Source organism: Zootoca vivipara, chromosome 1 (assembly GCF_965207765.1).
Source record: "Zootoca vivipara chromosome 1, rZooViv2.hap1.1, whole genome shotgun sequence".
Lineage (NCBI taxonomy): Eukaryota > Metazoa > Chordata > Lepidosauria > Squamata > Lacertidae > Zootoca > Zootoca vivipara.
The window spans coordinates 118,763,989-118,791,140 of NC_142582.1; the positions used below are offsets into that span (position 1 = coordinate 118,763,989).

Sequence of the window (27,152 nt, forward strand, 5' to 3'; positions counted from 1 at the left end):
TTCCTCTGTTTCTGTACTAACGTTTCTATACTAACGTTTCTTGCTTCTTGGTGAGGATTTCTTTCTGATCCCAATGACTTTACATGCAAACATTTTATGTGCAATGAAACTGTGCTTGTTAACATAAGAAAATAAGAATAGCCTGCTGGATCAGGCCAATGGCCCATCTAATCCGCCCATCCTGCTCTCACAGTGGCCAACTCGATGCTTGGTGGGAAATCAGTGAGCAGAACATGATCCCAAGAGCACTCTTCCCTCCTGTGGTTTCCAGCAGCTGCTATTTAGAAGCATTGCTGCCTCCAGCTGTGGAGGTAGAACAGTAGCCATCATGGCTGGTAGCCATTGATAGCCCTCTCCTACAGGAATTTGTCCTGCGGTTGGCTTTGAATCTGTTTGCAGTTTTTTACCCAAGTCCTAGATGCAAATGTATGGGAGGTGTGCGGCCTAATCGGAACACCCAAAGGTGCCATTGCTGAGCTATCCCACAAGGGCAAAACCCAGGGAAGCTCTCTGACCAATTCTGTAAAGGTTTATCTAGTGTTCCCTTTATATAATCTTTATTTATACCATATGTAAGGCCTTCTCAGTTCACCTGTCTGGAAACTTTTGTGTACCCAAAGAGGAATTTGACTATACTACCAAGCAGTATTGTGAATCAGTTTGCTAAAGGAAATAACCGCTGTTCTCAAAACAGAAATCCAAAGTCCTACTGAGCTTGAAGAGTTTGTTGCATGGGTCACTGCATTGTGGTCTCAATTGCCCTAATGAGAGCAATCCAAAGTGTTGATATATTTCAGCCAATTAACAATATGACTATGTTTCAGTGACAAATATTGAACCATGACTGAAATATTTAGGACCTTGAACTAAACCCAGTTAAATGACTTACGGGACAAAACATTTAACTTGAGTTTAGTTTCAGGTAAAAATACTTAGAAGCATAGATCCATATGTTATATATTCTTACGTAACATGCCTCTTGACATTCTATCAGCATGACTAGGGATGTCACCAAAAATGGCAGAAGTGAGTGCCCCTGTTCCATTGATTGCAAGTAGTTTCCAGGTGAGCTTGATTCAGTCTTCCTTTTAGTTATAAACATGTTAATAATAAACAACAAGACTGAAAGTACAAAACGTTCCAAAACAGACAAGTCAGTTCTGTTATTTTTACAGGCTACCTGTTAATGAAAAAGGCAAATGACCTGTTAAGACATGAAACAAAGTATGAAGGAAGCCATTTCCCCCACCTCTGTAACTTCCTTTCATCAAAGAGCCAAGCAGCATGTCTCTGGTGATGGGAAAGGTGATGATCAGTCCTCCAGATCCCTTGTGAAGCATACTTTCTGAAGGTCTGGAGCTGTGATAACAGATCCCAGCACCCCCAGTGGGAAAATGTGATGCCATGTGTATCACGTTCTGCTGGGGAGAAGACCCTCTACACACTCACACAGATTCTACATTTCCCCCGCGGAATCTTGGGATGCTTCTGCATCCCTGAGAATGACTGAGACCAGGATGTGGTCCTATATTTGCATTTATGTTCATAAATTATTTTTACTCTTGTTAAAATTATGCATCCTGGAACAGTGAAATATAAACCTCTGCATGTTTGCCCGTGTTTCTTTCTTTTCTTCTTTCTTTTTAAAGGATTAATAATTTCAGCTCATCATAGAATACTGTTTGGGGATTGTACTTCTGAAGAGCTTGACGTGTAGACTCAGACGAATGTATTATTTTTTTATAATTGGGTATGCTTCCTTTTCTATTAGCACTGTCAAAAGAACCAACTCAGCTGAGCGTGTATCTCCTGGAGGCCGAAGGGAAAGCTATGGAGATTCCAAAATCAGCCGCAATCGAGCTGGATCCACAAGCAGTTCATCTAGTGGTAAAAAGAACAGTGAAAGGTAGGGAAGCAGCTCTTGCTCTATCCACATGGCTCTTAAGGCTAGTCACAATGTTTGGTGGTGCTGCGGTTATTAAAATACTATTAAATCCCATGTGCATGGCACTTTACAGACTTGGCAAAAGCAAAAAGACTGATCCCTTGTCACAAGAAAGTTGCAATCTATATGTTGAAAGTAGGAGGAGACAAAAATGTGGCATGGAATAAGTAGGGACAAATAGGGATGGGGGAGAAATCTACTTTGATTAGGATTTGCATTTCTCAGATTTTTGTGATGTAGCTCTCCAGCTTAAAAAAATTGTATTTAAAGAACAAATGTACATAATAATACATTTATTAGGGAAATTGCATGTAAAGTGCATTATATCAGGGGAGATTGCAAAAATGTCTGTGTCAGTCAAAATGGCATAGAAAAATGGAGTACATTAGGAGAAATGTGCAATAAATGCTGATGAATTTTCATGAGGACTTTTTTAAAAATTGCAAATGTGGAGATCTGAATTTAAGACTGGGAAAAAAGAAGAAACGGAGAGAAACAAAAACTGATGGATTTGTCCATTCCTAGTGAGAAATGGGGGTTGGGGGTGGAGAAGGAATGGGAAGGGCAAGGATAACCAGCAGTGAACGTAAGCAAACGCAAAATAATGCAGTATAGTGGGGGAGCCTGAATGAGCAGCAGCATTTTGCAAGATGCATAGCCCTGCGCAAACAAGCTGGCACCCCACTCCTGCCATCCTTGCTAGTCTTCCCTCCATCTTCAGGGAGGGGGGAAAGCCTTGCCTTGAGGAAGGGGGAGAGGGTAGCAGCTGATAGAGGGTTCCAGTGAACTCAGGAAAGGCCTGGCAGGCTTCTTTGCTGGTGGCCGATGATGATCTCATAAGCATTTTTTTTTTACTGGGGATTCTTGATGCTTGTAGCCAAGCAACTATTCTTGTCAAATGCCTGCAAAACCAATTGAATTGTTTTCACTGAAAGGGCTCGGTTGTTTTTCAGGGCAAGCACTTTGGTGCTTTCCCAACCCTAGTTGCAGGCACCCAATCAGCAACCTTACGTGGTCTTTCATAGTAGTGAACTCTTACCCCAAAGAAAATGTTTAGGCCACAGTTCTACAGCAAGAGGTGAAGTCAGATGCTTCAGAGATAGGTTCTGAGGAGGGAGTTGGAGAAAGATAGAAGTGGTACCATGCAGCTGTGTAGAGCCTGAGTTCTAGGCATGTGGAGGCGCAGGGGTTGAAATTTAATAATGTAAGAGAGCAGGATACTTCTTGGCAGTTGCGGGGTGGTTCATTTGGAGAAAGGAAAGTCCCAGCCATGGATATAAAAGTGAAGTGAGTAGAACTGTAGGCTGGGAAGTGTCCATGAAGAACTTCAGCGATAAGGACAAAGTGTTTGCGTCAGATGCAGAAGAGGATGGGAAGCCTTTGTGTGGGGTTGAGGAGAAGCGTCACGTGGTCTCTGTGATGAGAAATGTGAATGATTTTGGCAGCAGAGTTTTGAATGGAAGAGAAATCACTAGGAAGTGACAAGGGAAGACGAGAGAGAACTTTAGTTGTCAAGGCAGGGGAGCACAAGAGCATGAACCAGAGTTTTAGCTGAAATGATGGCGAGGAAGAAAAATATTTTTACAGTTTTGTGCACAGATGAGCAACATGACTTGGTATCATTTATAAGTTATATTCGGGCATTCAGGGCCATGAGACTATAATCACACGAGGGAAGAGAGTAGGACTGTGCAATTTGCCCTGCATGTGCCCATCGCTCTTTCCTGTGAGCTGCACACATGCTCCCCAGGGCTGAATTAGTGTTAGGGAGCGGAAAGGATGGAGGTTAAATTTGATTCAGTTCACATTTAAAGGTGAATGTACCTAATCTGCACTTTCCAAATGAATATGTGGACTGAAACAGCCATTTTTTTAAAAAAAAAATTCATTTCTCTGAATTTTGCAGTGCTTTTCTCCAGCCAAGAAAGATGCATGTAAGCTGTGCATAGAAAAAGCATATGTTCAGTAAAATATCATGTAAAATAGCATGTGAAAGTTGCTATGAAAAAAGTTTAGATTTGACAAAATTGCATACAAAAATGTGCATATTAGGAGAAATTCACACTAAAATGCTGATGATATTTCATGATTTATTTACTTTTAATTGCACTGAGGTGGAAATGTGGAGGAGCAATGTTATGATTGGAAAAACGAGAAACTGAGAAAAACCGAAATTGTCAGATTTTTCCATCTCTAGGGAGGGGCCAGTATGGGACACTGGGGATGGATGGACATAGGACAAACATGTACAGCTCCATTCTCTTGCCTCACACAATTATAGTTGCATGATTCTGAACTGTGCAGGGGGGCAGCTGGGTACACTTTGCACAGAGGGCAAAGCTGGCCAGGGGCCCCTTCTTAGTCCCACCTTCATGCTAAGAATGCCCCATGCCTCCCAGCCGTCGGGGATTCCCACCCTGGGCCTCAGACAAGCTGTGCACGGGCCTGCCAGAATAAAAAACAAAGCCAATACTTGGTCCCTGTTGAACTGAATGGATGATAATTTGTTTTATTTGAGATGGATAGTCATGAAGGAGGCAGTGGAAGACAGGAGTGCCTGGCGTGCTATGGTCCATGGGGTCACAAAGAGTCGGACACGACTAAACGACTAAACAACAACAACAACAGTCATGAAGGAGAGGGGGGCTTGGGAGGAAAGATGGGCAAGCAAGTCTTGTTAAAAGGATGTTTCTTGATTATTTTCACAGCAAGCCTAAGGAACCAATGTTCAGTGCAGGTAATTGTTTTGCTTTCTTTATTCTTATGTAAATGGTGTTTTCATGTTTATATAACCTTTTTCTAAACATGGTTTGAATGTTTGTAGCTAACTAGGCTTTCTAATGGTCAACAGAACAGTCAACAGAACTATCACTGTTAATTTCCTAAAACATGGCCTAGTCCTACTTTACAGTGATTAACAAATGGTAATAAGCAGTTTCACATTTTCTGGAAATGAACTTGATATGTTGGTTTTATCAGGTACTGTAATACTTTTCTTTTAATTTTATATTTTTCAAGAAGCATGTACAGTGTCCTTGATTCAGTAATTAATGATGAATTTTGGGCGGTTCATTTGGGATTCAGAGTAGCATAAAACATTCACTTGTTGTGCCTCACTTTTAATGATCCTCACTTTAGCATCTATTGGAGGATAGGCGAAATACAAATGTAACAAGTATATAAATCAATAAGGTCTGCAGGGTGTTTTTTTTTGTAGGCAGGTTATCCTCCCTACAAATACAGGCACACAGGAAAGAGATTCATTTCCAGGTACACACCCACCACACTTGATGAAAAGCAGCACGCAACAATATTTCTGATTTGTGACCGCCCACCCGACAAAACCAAAGCTCATAGGAGAAAATGGGGTTGAGGTGGAAAGGACCATGTTAGAGCATGTGAATACTTTACTTGAATCATTCCCTAAATCAATGACAATGCCTTCCCCCCCTACTTCTTAGGAGCCAATATATATATATATATTTGGGGGGCATACTTGTTAACATACTTCCCTGTGTTTTCTATCTATTCTGCTTTTAAAAAGAGGGGTACACGCTACTATTGTTGTATAGAAGGATGGCCATTAAATGCATTCAATCTGTTGAATAAGAGAGCATCAGCTACTAAGCCCCACACTAATGATCATTTTACTACATCCAACATGTGGTAAAATCTTCCTTACCACTTGGCACAGTGAAGTAGGTGTCTTTATATGAAGTCCTGATTATCCCAACTGTGAGCATCACATCTGCCGTTGCAAATAGAATAAGCAGTAATACCCACAGTCCTCCACTTCCGGCCTCTCTCGCAAGAATGGTTGCATGATGACGTGGTTCAGACATGACACCAAACCATGATTTATTGTGATACCAGAACCAGTACCATCCAAGAAACCATGTTTTTCAAGTAGCCTCCAGGCCAGAAGCATGGTTTGAAGCTGCTTGGCAAACTACAATTTGGGGAAAATATTCTGGGTTAAAAGAAAAATAGTTTGGGATATTCCTTCGTGTGTGGGCCCCCCCCCCCACTATTTGGAATAGCATCCTGATATTGTTGTGGGTAGTAGGAGATGATGGAAACCGAATAAACCCATGGCTGGTCTGTACATTTTGAACACAACTTGTCATTTGCAGTCTAAATTGCAGTTACATGTGAATCAGTCTAGGGCATCATCCTGTTCACTGGTTGTCAGTGAAAGATTCAGACTGCTTGCATGAACCAAAAATGGTATTCCCTGAACAGGACATCAAAGTGTACGGCTGGGGAGTCCATAGAGCAGGGATTTAGGTGAGCCTGACTGTTCTTGAATGCATCTTTATCTAGCCCTTCTATCTCTGTCTCTGTAACCACAAGGGAAGCGCCGTGTGACACATTGTAAAGGTAGGTAGGCCTCGCTTCTGAAACCTCATAGCTCTCTAAGCAATCTTATTAACAGAGCCAAAGGAGTTTGTCTCCATTGAGGCAACATCTTTCTTCTACTGCTACAACGCTAAACAAGTTTGGTTTCTTCTGACCAAAGTTCTTGCAGGGCACCTACTGGGTTGTAAGCCTTGTAGAATTTAACCCAAATGGATTTTCGCTTTGATTTTTAGTTGATCTGCTCAAATAAATGGCCAAGGAAAGAGACAAACGTTAGAGAGCTATATGGCAACACATGAATGTACCATTGTGTGATAATAGTTGCTTGGCACTTCAGCTGAGAAGCCATGTGATAGAGCCTGCACTATATAGTTTGTTTGGTTAGTTTCCTAATGTGTGCCTAAATAAGCATTTAGAGTGGCATTGCAGTGCTTGCTCACTTCCTTAATTGTCCTTGGTAAATCATAGATTTAACCTGAATTGCCAACAAGCACACTGCAGTGGCTAACCAATATTTCAGTGCTGTTAACATATTAGGCTGTCTCCAGTTGTGTCCCTCTGCTTATGCAAAGGCTGTTAGGTCCATCAGAGTCTTCTATGAATGGAAATGGGTGACAAGAAGCAATTTTTGCTGATTTCCCCCCTTCTCTCTGCAGCTCCTTGCAAATCTGCACCCGAGGGTTTGGGGAACTCCCCCAAACAGAGTGGGAGGTAGGCTGCAGCACAAAGGGGAAATTGGTGAGAATCACCTCCCCCCTCCTTCCATTCATGGAAGCTTCCATTGGAGCAAAGAGCCTTCCATGAACAGAGGGATACTGTTGGATATATATGAATGTCAAATTAGGGTTAGTGAATGTATGATATTGGAAGTGCTTGTTGATAATTAACATTTAAGCAAGTTGTTTTTCATTGTAGCTTGTGTAAACAGATTTGTGTTGCATTTATACAAATGGTTTATTCTAACTCCTCATTAATCCGCATCTCCTAAATATTATGTGATCTTAATCATGGTTGCTTCTATTCTTGTGGATCATATTGTTCAACAAGCCACATGTAACTAATTTTGCAGTCTCTCATGGAAGCAACTTGAGGCGCTGCTAGTTTCAACCTTTCTGCTCCATTCTGTTTCCCAGCTGTTCCTGCAGTATTATAAGAATACTGCAGGTTCTCTATACAGCCTTGCTTTTAACAATTTAACAGTCTTTTCATCTTTTTATATAGTGGCTTCACTTCCATTAACCAGTATCTTCTCTTGCAGTCTGTTATTCTAAGACACTTGCTGTCTGTTGTTCTTTCTGTGTCTTTGAATACCAAAGCAGAAAAGGGTACATAAATATTTTAAGTGATGGTGGGCATGCCACTGTCCGGATCAGCCTATCAGTATCTGTGTCTGCTGCCACACACCTGTTATGAACAGGTGGTCTGGACAGTAAGATTGGCTAGATGTTTGCCTGGAAAGGATTATTAATCATTCCTTGCGTGTTACTGATAGCAAGGTTGTTTTGAGTTAATTGTGTGTTCTGCGGGCAAGAGTTTAGTACAGCCGTACCTTGGTGTTCAACCAGCTTATTTCTTGAACATTATGGCTGCCGAATGCCACAAACCCAGAAGTGACTGTTCCGGTTTGCGAACTATTTTTGGAAGCCCAACATCCAGTGGGGCTTCCGTGGCTTCCGATTGGCTGCAGGAGCTTCCTGCAGCCAATCAGAAGCCGCACTTTGGTTTCCGAACATTTTGGAAGTCAAATGGACTTCCGGAACGGATTCCGTTTGACTTTCAAGGTACGACTGTACCCTGATTCTAAATGCTTGTACCCATAATGTGTAATGTAGTGATCTAGTGCTACAGTGATTGCTGCTCACCCACCTAAGCATTTACTTGTTTACATGGTAAATGTTAGGTTAAGACAGGTTCCCCAAAGGCAGCTGTCTCACAGTGCTTGGATGCAATTAGTGGTTGTGTGCTTACGCTAAGTGGATGCATAACACGTTTCAGAAGAACAATACGCTAGTAAGCATTAATTTAAAACCCAGTCCCCACATTACGTGGGTGCCATGCAAATGTAGCACTGCCAGTGCCTGAGAACTTGGAAGCAGGGCAGATACTACTACCACTCCTTCTTCCCAGTGCCAAGTCCCCCCTCCCTCTCCTGTTGGCACTAGGGAAGGAGTAGTCAAAGTGATGCCCTCCAGATCTTTTGGACAGCAATTCCCATTAGCCCCAGGAAGCACAGCCAGTAATAGTGTGTGATGGGAGTTGTAGTCCAAAACATCTTGTGTTTAAAACCTGTTGAAGATAACCATGGTTCTGCTCATCTGGCTTCCTGATTAAGAGTGGAAGCCAGGTGAGCAGAATCAGGGTTGTCACTGGTTCAGATGCGGGTGGAGAACCTCCATGAACTCACAGCCTCCTAATCGTGCTTTGGAAATTGGCAGCATTACATCAGCATTGGACTTTAACATTGGCTACCCGCATTATTTTCTGATAAGCTAGTGATCTGAGCCCTTGAGCTTTTGATGTGTGCTACATAGTCCGTGTTTAAGGACAGGTGTGCTTTGTTTTGTTGTTGTAGGCCTAGAAATGTATCTACCTGTAACTTGTCTGTACAGCTCGGGAACTCAAGTATTCCCTGTGTACTTTGTTTTTCCATGCACAGCAGTAAAGTACTGTAGCAACTTTTCATGCTTTGAAAGAATCTCTAGCAATATGTGTAAAATACAGCTTTGGAAAGCTTGCAGTTATGTGTTCACTTCAACACATTTTGTTGTTTTTCCTTAAAAAAGAGAGAAAAGAATTAGAAGGTGTCTAGTTAAGCTTCAGGTACATTCCATATGTGCATTGGTGTTAATAAAAACACTAAACACTGCAACAACTGTTAAATTGTTATTGGCAAATAAGCTTATAACATGATATTGTTGTTCAGTGAATTCTGATTAAAACTACAATGACAACACATAAATTATGTTACTTCGTCCATTTAAATAAAGCTCTCCTCCTTTAAACATTGGCTTTTTTTAAATGGTGTTTGAAAATCCTTAGCAATGCTTTTAGTAGACCTAAAACTCTCTCACTGATTTACATAATGTTATTGCTTCTGCCCTTCCATTTTCTCTGTGCCCACGATTATTCCATCTAGTAACTCTGCTGATGTCATTGACTCCAAAACTGCCCGATTTGGATGAGAACAAGGCTGGATCCCTTGATCTGCCGATGGAGCAGCAGGAGGCAGCAAGTTCTGAACCTCGAAAAGCTTCACCAGCTGTTCGCAAGAAACCTCCTTTGGCTTTGCCATTTCCTAAAAGTCCTAGTCAGACTATCATGACATTTCCTAGATCACCTAGCTTTTTAAGCCCCATGAAGTCCCCAAGTCAGTACTTCCAGATCTGTTATTAGAGTTCCTCTGCCTGCATACTTCACTTAAAGCACCGTCGACTAGAGCATTTCTAGTGCTAAGGGTGTTTACTTAATGTCAGCAGAGTTCAGATCTGTCATTCTTTTATGTTTCTCTCTCCTTCCTCTGTGCTGTCATTGTTGCTGCTTCTGTTTTAAAACTTAGCCTTCTTCTTTTTTACATGTACTTCAGCGCAGATCTTTTACTAATTGCCTGTCCTCATTGTGCTTCCAGTGTATCTCTAACAATATAAACCAAGTGCAAAGTTTGTCTTTACACTAGGATGCCGTGAATGTTATAAATTGTAGATGCTGACACCCAGATGTGTAAATATCCAATAAAAATAAATAAAAGAATTTCATGTGGCTTTTTTTTTTGGTCTTAATTGTAATCTTTGGAGTTTCTTCTTCAGTATTGTAAAGAGATTTAAAGCAGAAGGGGACTTGGTGTGTATAACTGATTATATCAAATTTTGCTTGCCAGGGTGGGGTGGGGAACAGCAAACCCCCCCCTCCCGGAATGTAACTTCAGTGTGTCATTAGGCAACATATTAGTGGGCTGGGATAGAAGAATGTTGAAGAACGTGACTAATGGTGCATGTGTGTAATTCTTTCTATTGTTTGACCTTTTTGTAGAGGAAGGATACGTTAAAATGTTTCTGCGTGGACGCCCTGTTACCATGTTCATGCCCAAAGATCAAGTGGAATCTTACAGTCTGGAAGCAAAAGCAGAACTACCAGCCAAGAGGCTAAAACTGGAATGGGTGTATCCTTTTCTTATGGTGGCATGTTAAACGTAGAAACTGCTCATTTCTTGGGTTCAGTTGTGTGTTGTTGTTGTTGTTTTTCTAAATGTATCTTGGAAGGTTATTAATCATAGCGGGCATCTAGGGTGGTTTTTTTGGAAGCAATTACCATTTCACTGATAAAACAATCAAATGAGTATTAATAATATGAAACTTCTGCTGCACATCTTTATCCCATTAAGCAGCTCCAGGAAGGCTTCAGCTGAATGTAGCCTGAAGGTTTATGTTTAAAACCAGTTAATTATCACATGGTTAAATTAGGCACATTGCAGAAAAGTAGGGCACTATGGTTACTAATTATAATGTACTTAAACAGCTTTTCTCTTTTACTGGCATATCAAAGGGTAGTTATATGTCTTTGCAGTTTTTAAGGAACAGAATTCTTAGAAAATACATCATGATTTTCAGCACATCCATTTAGGTTGTATAAATACCATCATTGCTTGGTCATACGCTACACAGAAATACAGTTTATGCTGGTTCTTTTTTTATTTACTCTTAGAATTATTTTTCAGATTCTTTCTTAAGCACACAAGTCACAGTTGGCCAGTCTTTTGAAGACAAATCAGAAGTACTGTAGGGTGTCTGTCTGTCTGTCTGTCTGTCTATCTATCTATTTATCCATCTATCTATCTACACATCCAAAGTTCATCTTTGCCTTCAATAAGCAAGAAACCATGTATGACAGAGCGTGCTGCTGCATGATTTTTTATGTTAAATAGCATCATGTGCCAAATAGTACCATTTAACATATAGATTAGCTCCCACGATTAGATTAGATTAGATCTGCCCATGACTGGCACTGTTGGAGAATGAGATTCACTGCTTTTGTTTTGTTGTAGCCTCCTTCAGTTGCATCACTGAAATTATTTTAAGGCAAATCTGTACAACAGACAGAATACAGGGGGAGGCAGGTGAACTGTACATTGCAAAAGTCCTAAAAGGGAGGTATACTCATCTGTGTTGTGGTTCGGGTGCTAAATCTATAGGTACACTGTGCTAGCATTTCCCGAGGGGGTGGGCTTCTTGCTTCACAGTCTTTGTGGCTGTGGAGTTCTCCCCAATGAAGAACAGCGGCAGAATATTCCAGGCCTGAACATCCTAATGGTGAGGAGATCTGATCACTGGGAAGGTCCCAGTCTCTTGTTTGAAGCAGACCTCGTCCCACCTGTAGGCTTGATGGGGGAGAGGGGAATCCTGTTTCAAATAGCGTGCTCTCCTTCAGCCACTTGAAACCAAACCCACCTCAACCAACAGGGAGGGCTCCCAGACAGCACACCTGATGTTGTACATCACATCTGCTGAGAATCAGCACAGAACATTTGAAGGGAAAGCCCATCGCTCTCCAAAAATGAAATCTGTCTCCACCAGATTCACCAGGAAATGGAACAACGGTTAGTGACTGCGTTCAGCATCTGGTGCAAATAAACTAGTGCAGAGTCATAGAGCCTTACAGTATGAGCCCAAATGATCACATCAAATGGCGCTTGCAATTTTTGAATGGCTGCTTACAAACTACCGTATTATGATCTTAACTAAGATGGCAGCTATGGCTACAGGGGTCGGGACTGTCGTAATAACCTGTACCTCCTTCCAACGGGTGAAACCGTGTATTTCATTGCGTCTGTTGTTGTGTTGTACAATGTTGAAGAGCAACTACAGCGGCATTACACTGCTCACAATGACGATGTCAAGTGGTAAGCCATATAGGGCATTGATACCTTGGAAATAAAACAAGGTGGGAGAATTGAAACTATAGCGTGTCCCGTTTCTCGTAAAGTGGGGGTGGCAGAAAGTAGATTTGGGACCTGCAACGGTTTTGTAACCCCTTAATGGTCTTAATAATGGCAGCAGCATAAAAGCCCCGCCAGCCCACTTAGATTGCTTGTGATAGGACTTGAGAGCTTGGTTCTGGTACAGATCACAAATTGCTGGGCTGGGCATTTGTTCAAAGATCCCATATTCCTTAATTCTAAGTGTATGGCTATCTAGCTGAAGCACTATGTTGCACCTGGCTCTGGCTGGTAGACTTTGATGTTCCACTAAAAACAAAGTAATCTGAAGTTTGCCCACATATACAGTCGTATCTTGGTTGACGAACACCTTGGCACTCATACGTTTTGGCTCCTGAATGCCACAAACCCAGAAGTGAGGGTTCCGGTTTGCGAACGTTCTTTGGAAGCTGAACGCCCGACGTGGCTTACGCTGCTTCTAGTTGAGTGCAGGAAGCCCCTGCAGCCAACCAGAAGCCTTGCCTTGGTTGTCGAACATTTTCAGAAGTCGAACGGACTTTCAGAATGGATTTAATTTGACAACCAAGGTACAACTGTAACATATAGCAGTAGAGCCAAATTTTAGGGGGGGGGCATACCCTCATGGGCCTCTACCTGGTGATGCTGGTGATACTGTCACCTGCCTTGTTTTAATTTTCCAACAATGCAGTGCCTAGGTAGGAATGAGAGAACTAAAGTGAAGCCATTCATACTTCTTCCATTACTCATGGAACTAATGTTATAATGAATGGGAGATTCCTGGCTAACAGCCCACAGTTGTAAGTACTACTACCCTGGAACTGGAGAGCAGAAAAGAATCACATTCTGGCTCCTGCCATGAGAAAGAGGACCTAGGATCACTATGAGGCTGCACTACTGCCTTCTAGGAATCAAGGCAAAAAGGAGACCAACCTAACCTCATCCAGAGAAGGAGCAGCTTCAGGGAACTCACTTCTTCCTTTCTTCCCTGAAATAACACACTGCTCTAACTCCTGTTGCAGAAGCATGGCTTTCCCCCTTCCTTTTTCTTTGGGCCACTTTGGGAGATGGGCATCTGAAAAGCAGGGCAACAATATAGGATTGCAGCCTATTATTATTATTATTATTATTATTATTATTATTATTATTATTATTATATTTGTACCCCACCCATCTTATTGGATTGCCCCAGCCACTCTGGGCAGCTTCCAACAGATATAAAAACAACTAACTTTTACTCAGAACTAGACCCATTCAAATTAATGGCCATAACTTAGTTAGTTCATTAATTTCAAAAGGGAGTTGAACGCCACCCACAGTAAATAAATAATACCCCACATCAGTTCTCATCACCAGCTTTGCATGATTACAAGAAATGGAACAAAAAGCATTGATGCAGCCATAAATCTAGTCCTCAATAGTTCATGCACTTAGTGTTAATATTGGTTTGGTATTGCAAGAGATTCCAGGTTGGGGACAGTGCAACTTTGAGCATTTGTCATGGGAATTAAATTATCAAATTTAAATAGTTTATGAAAAGCATGTGCAAAATACTGTAATTGTTTGCACCCTTCAGTGTCTTGCGATACTTGTCTTCACACATTAGACATGGCAAGGGCTGGAATGAGAATGTTTCCATATGCATTGCAATAAATGTTTTGGAAACCATCCAGTCCAGGGTGTTCAGAATTCTTTTAGCTTGCGTTGTGAACAGTGTTTGTAATATGAGATTTGACAAAGGTTTTCCCCCTCCCTCCTTCAGCCTAGCTGTCCATCCTGACAGGATCACCATAGCAACTGGTCAGGTTGCAGGAACATCTAAGGATGGGAAAGTAAGTCGGCCTATTGATCATGTTCAGAATTTTGCTTGTTAGAAATCTGTTGTTTTTATGCTAACGTACTAGTGTGATAATGTATTAATACTAATAAGGACCAGGTGTGTTAAAAGTAAACTTCCAGGATTATATGTTGGAAGGAACCAGAGCTCCAATGTAGTGGAAATGATAGGAGAAATGATGTTAGTAGGGATATATAAATGAGGGTGAGTTTGGTTCCTAGTTCCAGTTGCCATTGCAACCTAAAGCCATGTCATTCTTGGGTGCTTCGTGCTTGAGTATGCATCGATCGTCATCATCATCATCATTCTTTATTCGACCGTCAGTCAGAAAAGATACATTTCTCAGTACAAAGTTAAAACATCTAAGACATCTAAAAACTAAAATAAAACATGGGCAGCACTAATAAAGGCTATACAGATAAACCCACATTGATTGTGAAGTTTTGATTTGGGTGCTTCATACAACACAGTCTGCTGGATGCGTGTATGTAAATCTGGGGCAGCTGAATGTTATATTTTGTGTCCAAAACCCAATTCCTGTTGCATATAGAAGTTTCTGGTATCAATCAATATCATTCCTGAGAACCTGCCGCTTGAGAGCACAATGCGACAAAATGAAGCCTTGAGTCAGATGTGGTGCTGTTTCACTTTGTTGGGCAGTGTCTACCAGTTCTGTTGGTAAATGATTCACGGTAGTGACCTGGGCTTTTTTTGAATTGTTGTCTCAGTTTGAATGCCCTCCTTAAGGAAACACACTTTGCAATTTTTTTTAGCACTCTGTTAAAACTTTCTCATTTGTCCCAGCATTTCCGATGATCATATTTACTAGAACTGCTTTTGTTCCTCAATTTTATGCTATTTATTTATGTATTTATTCCGTTGCTTTTTAAAAAAATATTGCACCTGTGTTGTACAAATTGTTCTTTCACTTTTGTGCAAACACTCTTCTGATGAAGGGTGGTTATTTATTTAGTCTGCCTCTGCATTTTTGAAACAAATAGGAAACCAGAAACTGCAAATAAGGCACCAGGAACTACTTCAGGATCATAAAATGTAAGGGCAGAATGAATGACATAAAAAAGCTGAATGCTTTGGAGAAAAGCATGAGCTTGATCAAGGAAATGTACCATAATTTTCCATCTATAAGACGATCCCCTGTATAAGACGACCCCTATTTTTTTGGGCCCAAAATGAAGAAATAAATATTTTAAAGATTCCATGTATAAGATGACCCCCAAATTTTAAACTTTAAAAAACTGGGGGGAAATATAGTCTTATGCAGTCGGGTTACATTTGCTTCGGGTTACGTATTTTCGGGTTGCATACTCCGCAGATCCGAAAGTATTTTCCGCCCCGTGCGTGGTCTGCGCATGTGTAGAAGCGGTGCGCGCAGTCTGCGCATGTGCAGAAGAGTTCTGTGCAGTTTGCGCATGCACAAAAGCGCCATTTGGGTTACATACTTTTCAGGTTACGAACGGCACCCCAGAATGAATCAGGTACGTAACCCAAGGTACCACTGTACTGTACATGAAAAAATATGGTAATAAGAATATAAGGCCTATCTAGCAATCCAGCTTCCTGTCTGTGTAGTGGGAAGCTTGTAGGGCTGTGGGGAAACTTGCAAGCAGAACCTGAGTACTTATAGTTGCCAGGCATAAATGTCACCATTTGATGCTGCTAAAATATAGAATCCCAATTTCCATTAGCTTTCTAGTTATGATGGTTGTACAGTATACAACTCCTGGATCTGAGGCAGCCTAGCCCCTGAATGCCAGTCACTGTGGGTGCAGCATCCAGAGAGGATCTTGCTGCCTATCATTTCCCCATAGGCATCTGGTTGGCTACAGTAGGAAACAGAATGTTGGACTGGATATGCCTTTGTTCTAATCTAGCAGGGTTCTTCTTATGCCCTTGCTAAAAAAACACTGGAGCAAATATGAGAGATACCATGGTTGTAATGGAAAGTGGGAAAGGATCCGTATGAAAGACTATCGACCTTAGCCATTTTCAATAAGAATATTCATTATTACTATTACTATTAATTACTTGAACTAGTAAGGTTCAGCGGTTGCAACTCTGTCTGTTTTTTTATTGCTCATTAACGACTGCAGACAATGGAAATGCAATTCTTATTTTCTTGTTTATCTCAACATGTTAAACCTTGAGTATAAAGTGATTTCTTGAAATCTTCCAAAGGATTCTCCCTGCAGATATCTTTATTGATAAAAAGACCCAGAACAATTCTGGCTAATCCTTTTAGTATTTATTCAGACTTTGCGTGAATAGATTTTCTTGCTTATAGACAGAACTGCCTCTCTGCAACTTGGGACTGCAATCACCAATAGGCAAATACTGTCTGTCAGTTGGGCATGCGTTTTGCTATTTTAAACGTACGTTTGCAAAGATTGCTCTCTAGCGTTCTAACTCTGCATTGCAGGCGTTATATAATCCTGTCAAAGTCCATTAGCTGTCATTGAAGGGAGCACCAAATGCAAACTGGATATGCTGTATCAGTTATAATTTAGAAGCGTTGTAAGACCTGTCTGTTTCAGCTGACTTTTGGAGGGCAGAGTGAAGCTGTCTAAAGGTTAAATCTTTTTGTAATGTATTCGACCATTTTGGAAGTTTCATATGGTTTTGTAGTTGAATCATACTCCTCACTTTCTGGGAACAGCAGGCATGCCCCTCGCCCCCAATGATTCCAGGATGGGATCTCTAAAATGCTTCACATGTACGTGGGGAATTGTTACAGGTAGGTAGCCGTGTTGGTCTGAGTCGAAGCAAAATAAAAAAATTCCTTCAGTAGCACCTTAAAGACCAACTAAGTTTTTATTTTGGTATGAGCTTTCGTGTGCATGCACACTTCTTCAGATACGTTGTGGGGAATTGATCTCAGTATGACCTGACCTAATCCACATCTCCTACACTAGTCTGCAGCTTGAACCACAGCTTTCTATTGGATTTGGTGCCTCTCTGTACGCTGTGAAACAGTTCTTGGCTTTACAAAAAGTCAAAACACATTCAAAAATTATATATTTTAAGAGAAAATTAGAAAGGAGTTGAAACAGAATGGAAGGAACTTACACTTGCAAAAGTGACATGGACTAGAAATAGAGTGAAATGCCCATCTGCATATCGGTGTCTCAGTAACCCTGACAACCACACTATACATTAGACCACTATTACCCCTATATTACAGATGAGAGGCAGAGGTTGAAAGAGAATTGGACCTTTTCTCCTGTATGTTTGTATTTCCATGAACGGAAGATGTTAAATATGGCTAAGATGCATTTGCAGGTATTTTCACATACTCTGATTATACTCAGATTCCTGCCCCACCCCATTCGCCAAATCTAACTGCAGCTGTTGTTTGTTCAATTTCTGCAGCAACTCCTGCCCCATGTCCGCATTTGGGACTCTGTTACTCTGAACACGCTGCATGTCATTGGGATGGGGTTCTTCGACCGGGCTGTCACTTGCATTGCATTTTCCAAATCGGTAAGCGATATCTCTTCATGTATTGTTGATGCACTTTTTGCCACCTTTACAGTTCTAAAATCTATTGCCATAACTCAATGGGACAGCTTCCTCTGTAAGCAAATGCTATTCACTTCTGTGTTAGGTTGTTCCGGAGGCGTCCCCAGTGGAATGCACCAGATACTATTTTACTGGATTCTAGTTTTGCTGAGTTAGTTTTGCTTCAGTGAAATCTTTTTCTTAAGTAAGAAGGGTTTAAACAAAGCGAAACAAAAAAAAGTAATTTCCAAACATCATTTTTACTACTCCAACAAGTGGAAATTTGATTTGCTTGCTGCTGATCTGTCTGTCTGAATTTGTGACACCAATAAGCCTCCTCATTCCTCCCCTTCCTCCCCTTTAGTTTAGGGCCAAACTAGTTGTAATAGAACAGCAGAGGACCCTTTTTTGTAACATCTTTATTGAAAAAGTACATAACCATAAGTGCACCAAACATGGTGAGACGCAAACGAAAAAGAGAAACAAAACCCACGCAGAAGGGAAAACAAAGAGGGGTGGGGGTGGGGAACCCAAAACTGTATATTTACAAGGTTCTTATTGTACTTTACCAGATATTAGTCTATTGCAGTATTTGTAAGAATGGATTCCAATTATCATTGAATTTGTCCTTGGCAAGTCTGCGTTCATATGCAATTTGTTCATATGTTGCGAGTTTGTATAAGTCTTCGATCCAATCGTAGAAGGGAGCCGCATTTTTATTTTTCCAATTCATCAGTTTCTGTCTTTTTGCTGTGGTAGGGGCACGGAGAGCCCACTCATATTGTCCTTTTGTAAGGTTCTGTGTGCTGAGTATATACGGTAATTGAGGAAGATATTTTGCTCCGTAAATGTAAGGTTGTTCTGTACCGTTCTGTTGATGGTTACAGTTACCTTCTGCCAAAACAGCAGAGGGCCTTCTTGGGACACCCTCCCATCCAGGGCCGTCTTGAGCAGATCGCGCGCCCTGGTGCTGAGGGGCGGAGATCGCTCCGCCGCCCGCCCCACCCTCGCAGGGCGCAATTGGTTTCCACGCGGCTTTGCCGCGCGGCGCCCTCCTTTCCGGGCCGGGGCCCAGCTTACCAGCCCCCCGCCATGGTGCACTGCGCCACCAGGGGTCTATGAAGAGCCGGCCCTGCTCCCATCAGATGTCAAAAGAGATAACCAATTACATGACTTTCTGAAGGCAGCCCTGTATCAATAAGTTTTTAATGCTTGATGTTTAGTTGTGTTTTTATATTATGTTGGAAGCCACTCAGAGTGGCTGGGGCAACCCAGCCCAATGGGTAGGGTATAAATTTACCATTATTATTATTATTATTATTATTATTATTATTATTATTATTATTATTTGTTAAACAATTTTTTGTTTATTTTCCTCAAACCTGCCAATAACACCTCTTCTGTGTGGATGGTGCTGTTTTGGTTGCATAAGGAGTGGCTCCTAGAGAACTGCATTTCCAATTAGAATCTGTGATGATATTTAATCACTTTTTGGTGCATTCCTCCAGTGAGATATTTCATGTTTTATTTCAGAATGGAGGGAGTAACCTTTGTTCAGTGGATGACTCCAATGACCATGTGCTTTCAGTGTGGGACTGGCAGAGAGAAGAAAAGCTAGCAGATGTCAAGGTATTTTGCAATGAGATTGCTTTTACGCTACTTGAAACCCACCGGGTTTGTTCCCTCTCCTACCCCATTGGTGCCATATTCATTGTAACATCTTGTAAGCATTGCTGCTGGCCTCCAGTGTGGTCCAGCAGCCTCCCTCTTTTGTTCTTTGTTGTTGTTGTTTAGTCGTTTAGTCGTGTCCGACTCTTCGTGACCCCATGGACCATAGCACGCCAGGCACTCCTGTCTTGCACTGCCTCCCGCAGTTTGGTCAAACTCATGTTCGTAGCTTCGAGAACACTGTCCAACCATCTCGTCCTCTGTCGTCCCCTTCTCCTTGTGCCCTCAATCTTTCCGAACATCAGGGTCTTTTCCAGGGAGTCTTCTCTTCTCATGAGGTGGCCAAAGTATTGGAGCCTCAGCTTCAGAATCTGTCCTTCCAGTGAGCACTCAGGGCTGATTTCCTTCAGAATGGATAGGTTTGATCTTCTTGCAGTCCATGGGACTCTCAAGAGTCTCCTCCAGCACCATAATTCAAAAGCATCAATTCTTCGGCCTCAGCTTCACGATCTGTCCTTCCAGGGAGCACTCAGGGCTGATTTCCTTAAGAATGGATAGGTTTGATCTTCTTGCAGTCCATGGGACTCTCAAGAGTCTCCTATATCTGGCCTATATCTATACAGATCAATGTATTACAATGCACTTGGCATCCTTCCAAAGCATAGGAGCTTATTATTGGTGCTCTTAATGTTGTCTGTGGGCATTTTGACATGTCTATTTTTTTGCAAATGTTGAAATAATTTTTCCCTCCTTCTAGTGCTCTAACGAAGCCGTATTTGCCGCTGATTTTCACCCTACAGACACTAATATAATAGTTACTTGTGGGAAATCGCATCTTTATTTTTGGACGCTTGAAGGAAGTTCTCTCATTAAAAAGCAAGGCTTATTTGAGGTAACAAGTGCTTATGTTCATGGGGGTTACATACAGGAGTTACATAGAAGAAGCCTGTAGCCAAAGAATGGGCTGGCTGGTTCAAATCAATGTAAGAACTTCACCCATCTTTCTCCCAGTGTTGTTTCTTTGGTCTTGTTGTCCTCTTAGTGTCACCAGGTCACAGTGCTGAAGGAGAAGCTACCCATGTCAGGATTCATCCAACATGGTCTAGACCAGGGTTTCCAGAATTTGGCCCTCCAACTGTTTTTGGACTACAGTTCCCATCATCCCTGACCACTGGTCCTGCTAGCTCAGGATGATGGGAGTTGTAGTCCAAAAACAGCTGGAGACTCAAATTTGAGTTGTTGCTCTCTGTTCTTGGGTAAAAGCTTGACATTACCTACTGTTACAAATATGACTCTGATTCATCACACTTGCTCTTCTAGTCAAAACTTGTATATATTTCCAGCATCTTAGAATATTGGCTGTGATTCTTTGAAGGATGGTATCTTTATAGTGCACAATCCAATACAGTGGTACCTCGGTTTATGAACACAATTGGTTCCGGAAGTCTGTTCATAAACTGAAGCGTTCATAAACTGAAGCAAACTTTCCCATTGAAAGTAATGGAAAGTGGATTAATCTGTTCCAGACGGTCCGCGGAGTACTTAAACTGAAGCGTTCATAAACTGAAGCGAACTTTCCCATTGAAAGTAATGGAAAGTGGATTAATCCGTTCCAGATGGGTCCGCCGAGTACTCAACCTGAAGCGTACTTAACCCGAAGCATGGGTGTAATTGGTTCCGGAAGTCTGTTCATAAACTGAAGCGTTCATAAACTGAAGAGAACTTTCCCATTGAAAGTAATGGAAGGTGAATTAATCCGTTCCAGATGGGTCCGCAGCGTTCGTAAACCGAAAATTCGTAAACCGAGGTGTTCATAAACCGAGGTTCCACTGTATGTACCCAAGAGCCAGTTCCACAGGTTCAGTGATACTTTGTGGCTTGTGTTTCTCAAACAGCTGCAAACTGCTACTGTTGCTGCATTGCAAACTATTTGTCAACTGGCCATTTGCATGACTTTGGGTCTACCTACAGTTGACTGTTGAGTCCGGGCCAAGCATGTGGAATGTGACTTCTTTCCCCCATATTTTTAGGGACACAATCTGGAATGTCACTACTTTAAAATAACAACAAAACTGTACATTCCACAACCAGGTATTTTAAATGCAGTTTTGATTTAAAGGAATTTCTTCAGAAAGGAAGCTAGCTGCTATGAATGCATTATTCAGCAGGTGTATTATGGCATGGATAAGGCATATGTGCAATGTATTCTATTTAATATACAGTACTTCAAGAATTTGTAAACATACCTTGATAAAATCTGTAAAAGTTGCAATCTCTTGAGTGTTACTTATTTCTCTCGATTTTTATCTTGTGGTAAGCATGCGGTTTTGAAATTACCTAAATTGAATAAATAAACATATATCACAAATATGTTATTCCCCTGTGATTATTATAAATATACCAAATCTCTTACCGTACAGAAACAAGAAAAGCCAAAATTTGTTTTGTGTGTGACGTTTTCTGAAAACGGTGATACGATTACTGGAGACTCAAGCGGAAATATCTTAGTATGGGGAAAAGGTAAGAAGAATAAGCTTATAAAACAGTAAATGACTACATATGACATAGATTTAAGAGTTATTTCTTCTAGATTTAAGCAAGTGCTTATTTAATTTTTCCTGGAAAGAAACTGAAATAGAATTTATTCAGAATCAGTTGGAGGGTGGGATATATTCTGTGAACGCTATTGCCCCTGCAAAAAAGTATGCTACTTCTTAGTAATGGAAGGTTCGAGTGGAGCAAAAAATGTTTCCCTTTCTGAGGGAGGGGAGGAAGCATTGCCCTGACTCTGAAGCAATCTTGTGAAGTGGTTCTGGCTATGTGGCCTAATAATTACATCATGCTGGCTTTGGGATTCCTGATTAGCTGGTATCATGTTGTCAGCCTTTTGATGGTGATTGGCAAAAATGGCGTTAAAATACCTGCCAAGAGCGGGTAGCGAACAGGCATGGAAAAAATCAAGCAGAAAATAATCACCTGCAAAACATTTGACATGGTCCTAGATTGATAGCAGACATCTTGCATGTTTCAGTCTTTACTACAAACATGGTTTAACAAATTAAACAGCTAATTAAGTTCTGTGGATACATTTAAGAAATAAGCTCCAAGACTAACTGCAGCCACAAATATCTACAGGTCAACTTAAACCTGTTGGTATAGACGAAAGGTATATTTCAGTGTCCACAATAGTACTTACCGTATTTATTTACTTATGTATTTATTTCTGCGGTTTATATACGACCGTTTGCACAACTGCCCAGGTTAGTTTACAACCAAATAAATAAAGAAGTTTATTAAAATATGTATTAAAATATATAAACTTTTTAAAAATATTACGGTTCTTAAAATGCATAGCATAACAACTCTAAATAGGAGCTAATCCGTTTATCTAATCAGGTCTTTCCTCCTCCAAACACCCTCTGAAAAAGGTGTGTCTTAAGCAGCTGCCTTAAACTGCAGACCAGATGAACTTCAGTAGGGAGTTTCATATGTGACAAAACAGACTTGCCGTAATAAATAAATAACTGAATCGCCAAATAAGATATACTGCTTGGTTAATAACTTATTTTCTTCCCATATCTAGGTACCAACAGAATAAGCTCTGCAATTCAAGGAGCTCACGAAGGTGGCATTTTTGCACTTTGTATGTTGCGAGACGGAACACTTGTGTCTGGAGGCGGAAAAGACAGAAAGCTAATATCTTGGAACGGGAATTACCAAAAACTTCACAAAACAGAGGTGATGTCATCAATCTTTTAAAAGCGACACCTTAACATTTCCTGTTTGAAAAGAGATTCATTTGTTTGCAGCTCGAATCCTGAAAAAGCTTCTCCCCACCCCGTCAACTTCTAATGGACATCACTGTTTCTCATGGCTAATGCCTATGTCCTCAGACTAAGAATATGATGTAATATCAGAAGGGTCATAGAATGCATAAATTTTGAATACATAGATAGAGAATTTTGGAACTCATCCCAGACATTTGCCCAGCACAGTTCTCTACTTTGAAATATATTACATTGCTTGAATCACGAGAGGGAAAGGAAACAAGCAAACCCTTCAATGCAACCTCTCCTTCTTGTTCACCTCACCAAATTGATACCTTTATTTTTCTCTGCCTGCCTTCACTAAACAGCCCTGGACTGTAACTGGCCTCATGTATTTCCAATACTTGGTAGAGTGGTATGGCACTTGAGTAGAAAGAATAATAGAGCCTGTCACACAACAACAAATTGTGCAAAGAAAATAATAGATATCTTTCATAGAATTGGAAGGTACCCCGAGGGTCATCCCTTGCAATGCAGGGATCTCAGCTAATGTATCCATGGCAGATAGCCACCCAACCTCTGCTTGAAAACCTCCAACGAAAGTCCACCACCTTCCGAGGAAAGCACTGTAGAAAATGTACACTTGGGGGGGGGAACTATGTGCCAGCTTGATTAACCAATATGCTTTTGAATTTTGAAAATAGATTCCAGAGCAATTTGGGCCAATAAGAACAATAGCAGAAGGGAAAGGTGACGTCGTATTAATCGGCACCACTCGAAATTTTGTTCTACAAGGTTCCCTCTCAGGAGACTTTTCTCCCATTACCCAGGTAAGTACTTCTTTGAGCCCATTCCTTCTTAAGACCAAAGTTTTTAAAAGACAAAATCATAGCGTTCATTTTTAAAAAAATCTGAATTCCTTGATCTGTACTCCGGAGGAGCTGAGAGCTTGCTGAATGCATAATTGCTGCTGTCACATGACATATGAAATGGGAGGTAGACAGGACGCTGTCCCTCGAAGCTTACAAACTCAGTTTGGACAGTAGAGAAGGAAAGAGGAGAGAGGAGAAGGGCAGTGGGGCAAATATCAGTAAGTGAAGTTACATCCGCATAGGTTTCATTTCAGTTGCGGATGAAAATATAAGAGTTAAGCAAAGCTATTAATGAAAAAGAGGAACCAGAAGCGGGATTTGAAGGAAGACGCAGAAGGATTCTGTATGTGCCCCCCCCCAATCATTGCCAATAAAATATTAGAGAAACTCACAGTGTTCTGTTGTTCATGTTCTGATGAAATATTGCTGTATTTATTAAGGGTCATACTGATGAGCTTTGGGGACTAACAGCTCATCCTTCCAAACCTCAGTTCTTCACTTGTGGGCAAGACAAACACATTACACTCTGGGATTCCATCAGTCATCGTCCGATCTGGAACAAAATTATAGAGGTATGATATCCTTTTTTCATAACCCCAACCCCACCACCTTTAACAACCACAATGGCAGTGTTCAGACATCAAGGTAAATTGTAGTTAACGGTTTAGTGTGCACAAGCTGATCTACCCCCTCCCTTCACTTCTTCTATTTTGCTAGTACTGGAGAGCAACGTTGCAATTCCTGGTTTAGTTTTACCTCTGAAGCAGGGGCCGTGGACGCTTTAGCTTGGATGTAACAGGAAGTCAGAGCTTGGGGGAGAAACAAACCATTAACAGTGTCTTAGCATGGCAAGGATACAGTTTTGCCTACAAAACCTACAAATGGGGATTTATACTGGTCCTTGAATGAGTACTGATTGACAACAACTAAATAAGACTCTGGTCTAAACTTGTAGAAAAGGGTAATGGTACTCTGATATTAAGGTGCTTTGGGAGAAGTGGAAATGGAATTAATGTTGCGGTGTTTCTTAGGCTTGTCAGTTCTCATTTAAGAACTTACATCTTGCTTTTTGAATTTGTTCTTCGGAATGCAGAATTATATTGGTTTTTATACCAAGTTAATAGTCCTGACTTCCCCCAAAGAATCCTGAGAATGGTGGCTTGCTGGTAATTTTCTATCACAAGCCTCTACTGCACCTTCTCACAGCTGGCTTAGCAAAAGGAATCTGTAGCTGAGCTTCACCCTCAGCAGTGTCGCTCGGTTTTCGAAAGATTGGAACCAGGCGGCTCATTTGTTTCCCCCCAGCAATAATGGCTTCTGCCCCTGTCTGCTTGCGTAGTCTACTTGACCGCTTGGAGCAATAGCCAAACGCAGTTTGAGCAAATATCACGTTACCCGCTGTGAGTCTGATGACACGGATGAGTTTTTATTTCAAGAATGGTATGCTTCAACTTGAGAGACTCTTAACATTTGAAATCCCATCCAGTGCAGCACTGTACAGGCATTCCTCCAAGCAGGATATACCTACTGAGCCTTGGCCATTTCTGAAGTTACATTTCAGCCCGCTAATAGTAAATTTCAGTTTGGCAAATCTCAAATTATGCTGGTGAGGGTGACCTTCCATAGTCTATGAGGAATCAACTGCTTTTGCAGATGAGAAATTATCTGATCAATTATGGTTCGGTGCCTGGATGATAATAAATAGGTCTGCTTCAAAATTGATCTGTGTTGCATTGGGACAAAGGTGGTAATAATAATTCTGTTGTGAAATAATGGTGGTCATGAGGTATGGTATTGTATCTCATGCTTGCTGAACAAGCTCATTCCTCACTGGGCTGTTTTGAGGGTGGGGGATGCCCCTGAAGTTTGTTTGTTTTCCTCCTGAACATATTTTGCACTTCTGTAAACCTTGGGGTTCTTGCACATCTGCTGATCATATATACTGTAACTGTGAAGAGGGCTTGTTTTGGAGACAACCCAGCATATAAACACTGTCAGTACACTGATGGAACAACAATATAACAGAATAAAAGTTCCCAACTCTCAGAGTATTGTGGGGCAGAGCCATGGGCATAGCAAGGTTTATTGTTTGGGGACACAGGACTTTGTTAGGGGGGCAGGACTTTTGTTTTGGGGGGTAGGACCGACGTGTTTGGTCAGTTAGTTAAGCATTTCTATTGTTTTACTTGATCTTGGGGGACAGCTGCCCCCCTGTCCCCCCCCTGGCTACGCCCATGAGCAGAGCTGGTGACCGTGTTCCTAGTCCCCGCCATGTGAGTCTAACAAGAGGGCAGTTGAAGTCACTGGGCTTAAACGGGCTTAACTCTGTCACAGATTGTGGCCATAGAATAAATGTCCATCAATCACTTTGTGAGCATGGTGCTGATGAAGGCAAATACTTAATTTGTTCTGAGCAGCAGAAGCCAATTTTGTGTGCTAGCACCTTTCAGGAGATACTGAGGTAGATTCCCATGTTCTCTCCCAAGCACCACTAGGGGTTCCCAAGGCCTGCAGAGGTGTCTCTGTCTTAGAGAGCTTTTCCCAGAAAAGCCTTCCTAAGTATACTTGGGAAACCCAGGCACCTCCACTGCAGTCTGCTTCCCAAGTCAGTCGCTTTTAAAAAGAAGGAAGCATTTCTTTTCTTGAATGGCAGATTTCCTGAAAGATGTTCTCCTTTTTGAAAACAGTTCTACTACTTATTACTATTACTATCACCCACCAATAATAACCATAATATTCTGGTCGCTTATGCAAAAAGTCTCTTAAGTGAGTTAACAAAAGCAAAGGAATGAAATCAATTAAAATACACTACACTTTGTTGTTATTGTTTAGAATTAAGATCTCCTGTCTGCCCTTCTCCATAACCTTCACCTAGGGCAGGTTACAACAACAAAAACAGTATAATTTAAAGCAAACTAAAGCCATCCAACTGTAGCCAAGGTTTCTTCATCCCAATGCATTACATATTGTGTATATTTCATATACACAGGCAGAGAGCCCTGTCGGTAGTGGCGCCCTCCCTGTGGAACGCCCTCCCTTCAAATGTCAAGGAGATAAAGAATTACACAACTTTTAGAAGACATCATCATCATCATCAATGTGTTTTCCTTCATTTGGGCGATTTCTGTTAACACTTAATATCTAAAAATATCTCTGAGTGGTGTACAGAAAACTAAAACAGCAACAACAAAATAGTACAAAAATGCAAATTGCTAATAAATAAATACGGCCAAATTCCTTC

General features: G+C 41.2%; 1 protein-coding gene across 3 annotated transcripts in view; it reads left to right on the forward strand.

Annotated features, from left to right (window-relative positions):
- EML1 (EMAP like 1) overlaps positions 1 to 27,152 on the forward strand; it is a 124,875-nt gene that overhangs the window by 87,279 nt on the left and 10,444 nt on the right. For all 3 annotated transcript variants that reach the window (XM_060271907.2, XM_035106158.3, XM_035106186.3), the window contains 12 exons: positions 1,772 to 1,906; positions 4,654 to 4,682; positions 10,331 to 10,460; positions 12,048 to 12,197; positions 14,014 to 14,083; positions 17,476 to 17,586; positions 19,138 to 19,233; positions 20,030 to 20,164; positions 21,693 to 21,792; positions 22,856 to 23,010; positions 23,744 to 23,869; positions 24,352 to 24,483. In XM_060271907.2, coding sequence (XP_060127890.1) covers positions 1,772 to 1,906; positions 4,654 to 4,682; positions 10,331 to 10,460; positions 12,048 to 12,197; positions 14,014 to 14,083; positions 17,476 to 17,586; positions 19,138 to 19,233; positions 20,030 to 20,164; positions 21,693 to 21,792; positions 22,856 to 23,010; positions 23,744 to 23,869; positions 24,352 to 24,483 — 1,369 coding nt within the window. The remainder of the gene's footprint in view (positions 1 to 1,771; positions 1,907 to 4,653; positions 4,683 to 10,330; positions 10,461 to 12,047; positions 12,198 to 14,013; positions 14,084 to 17,475; positions 17,587 to 19,137; positions 19,234 to 20,029; positions 20,165 to 21,692; positions 21,793 to 22,855; positions 23,011 to 23,743; positions 23,870 to 24,351; positions 24,484 to 27,152) is intronic.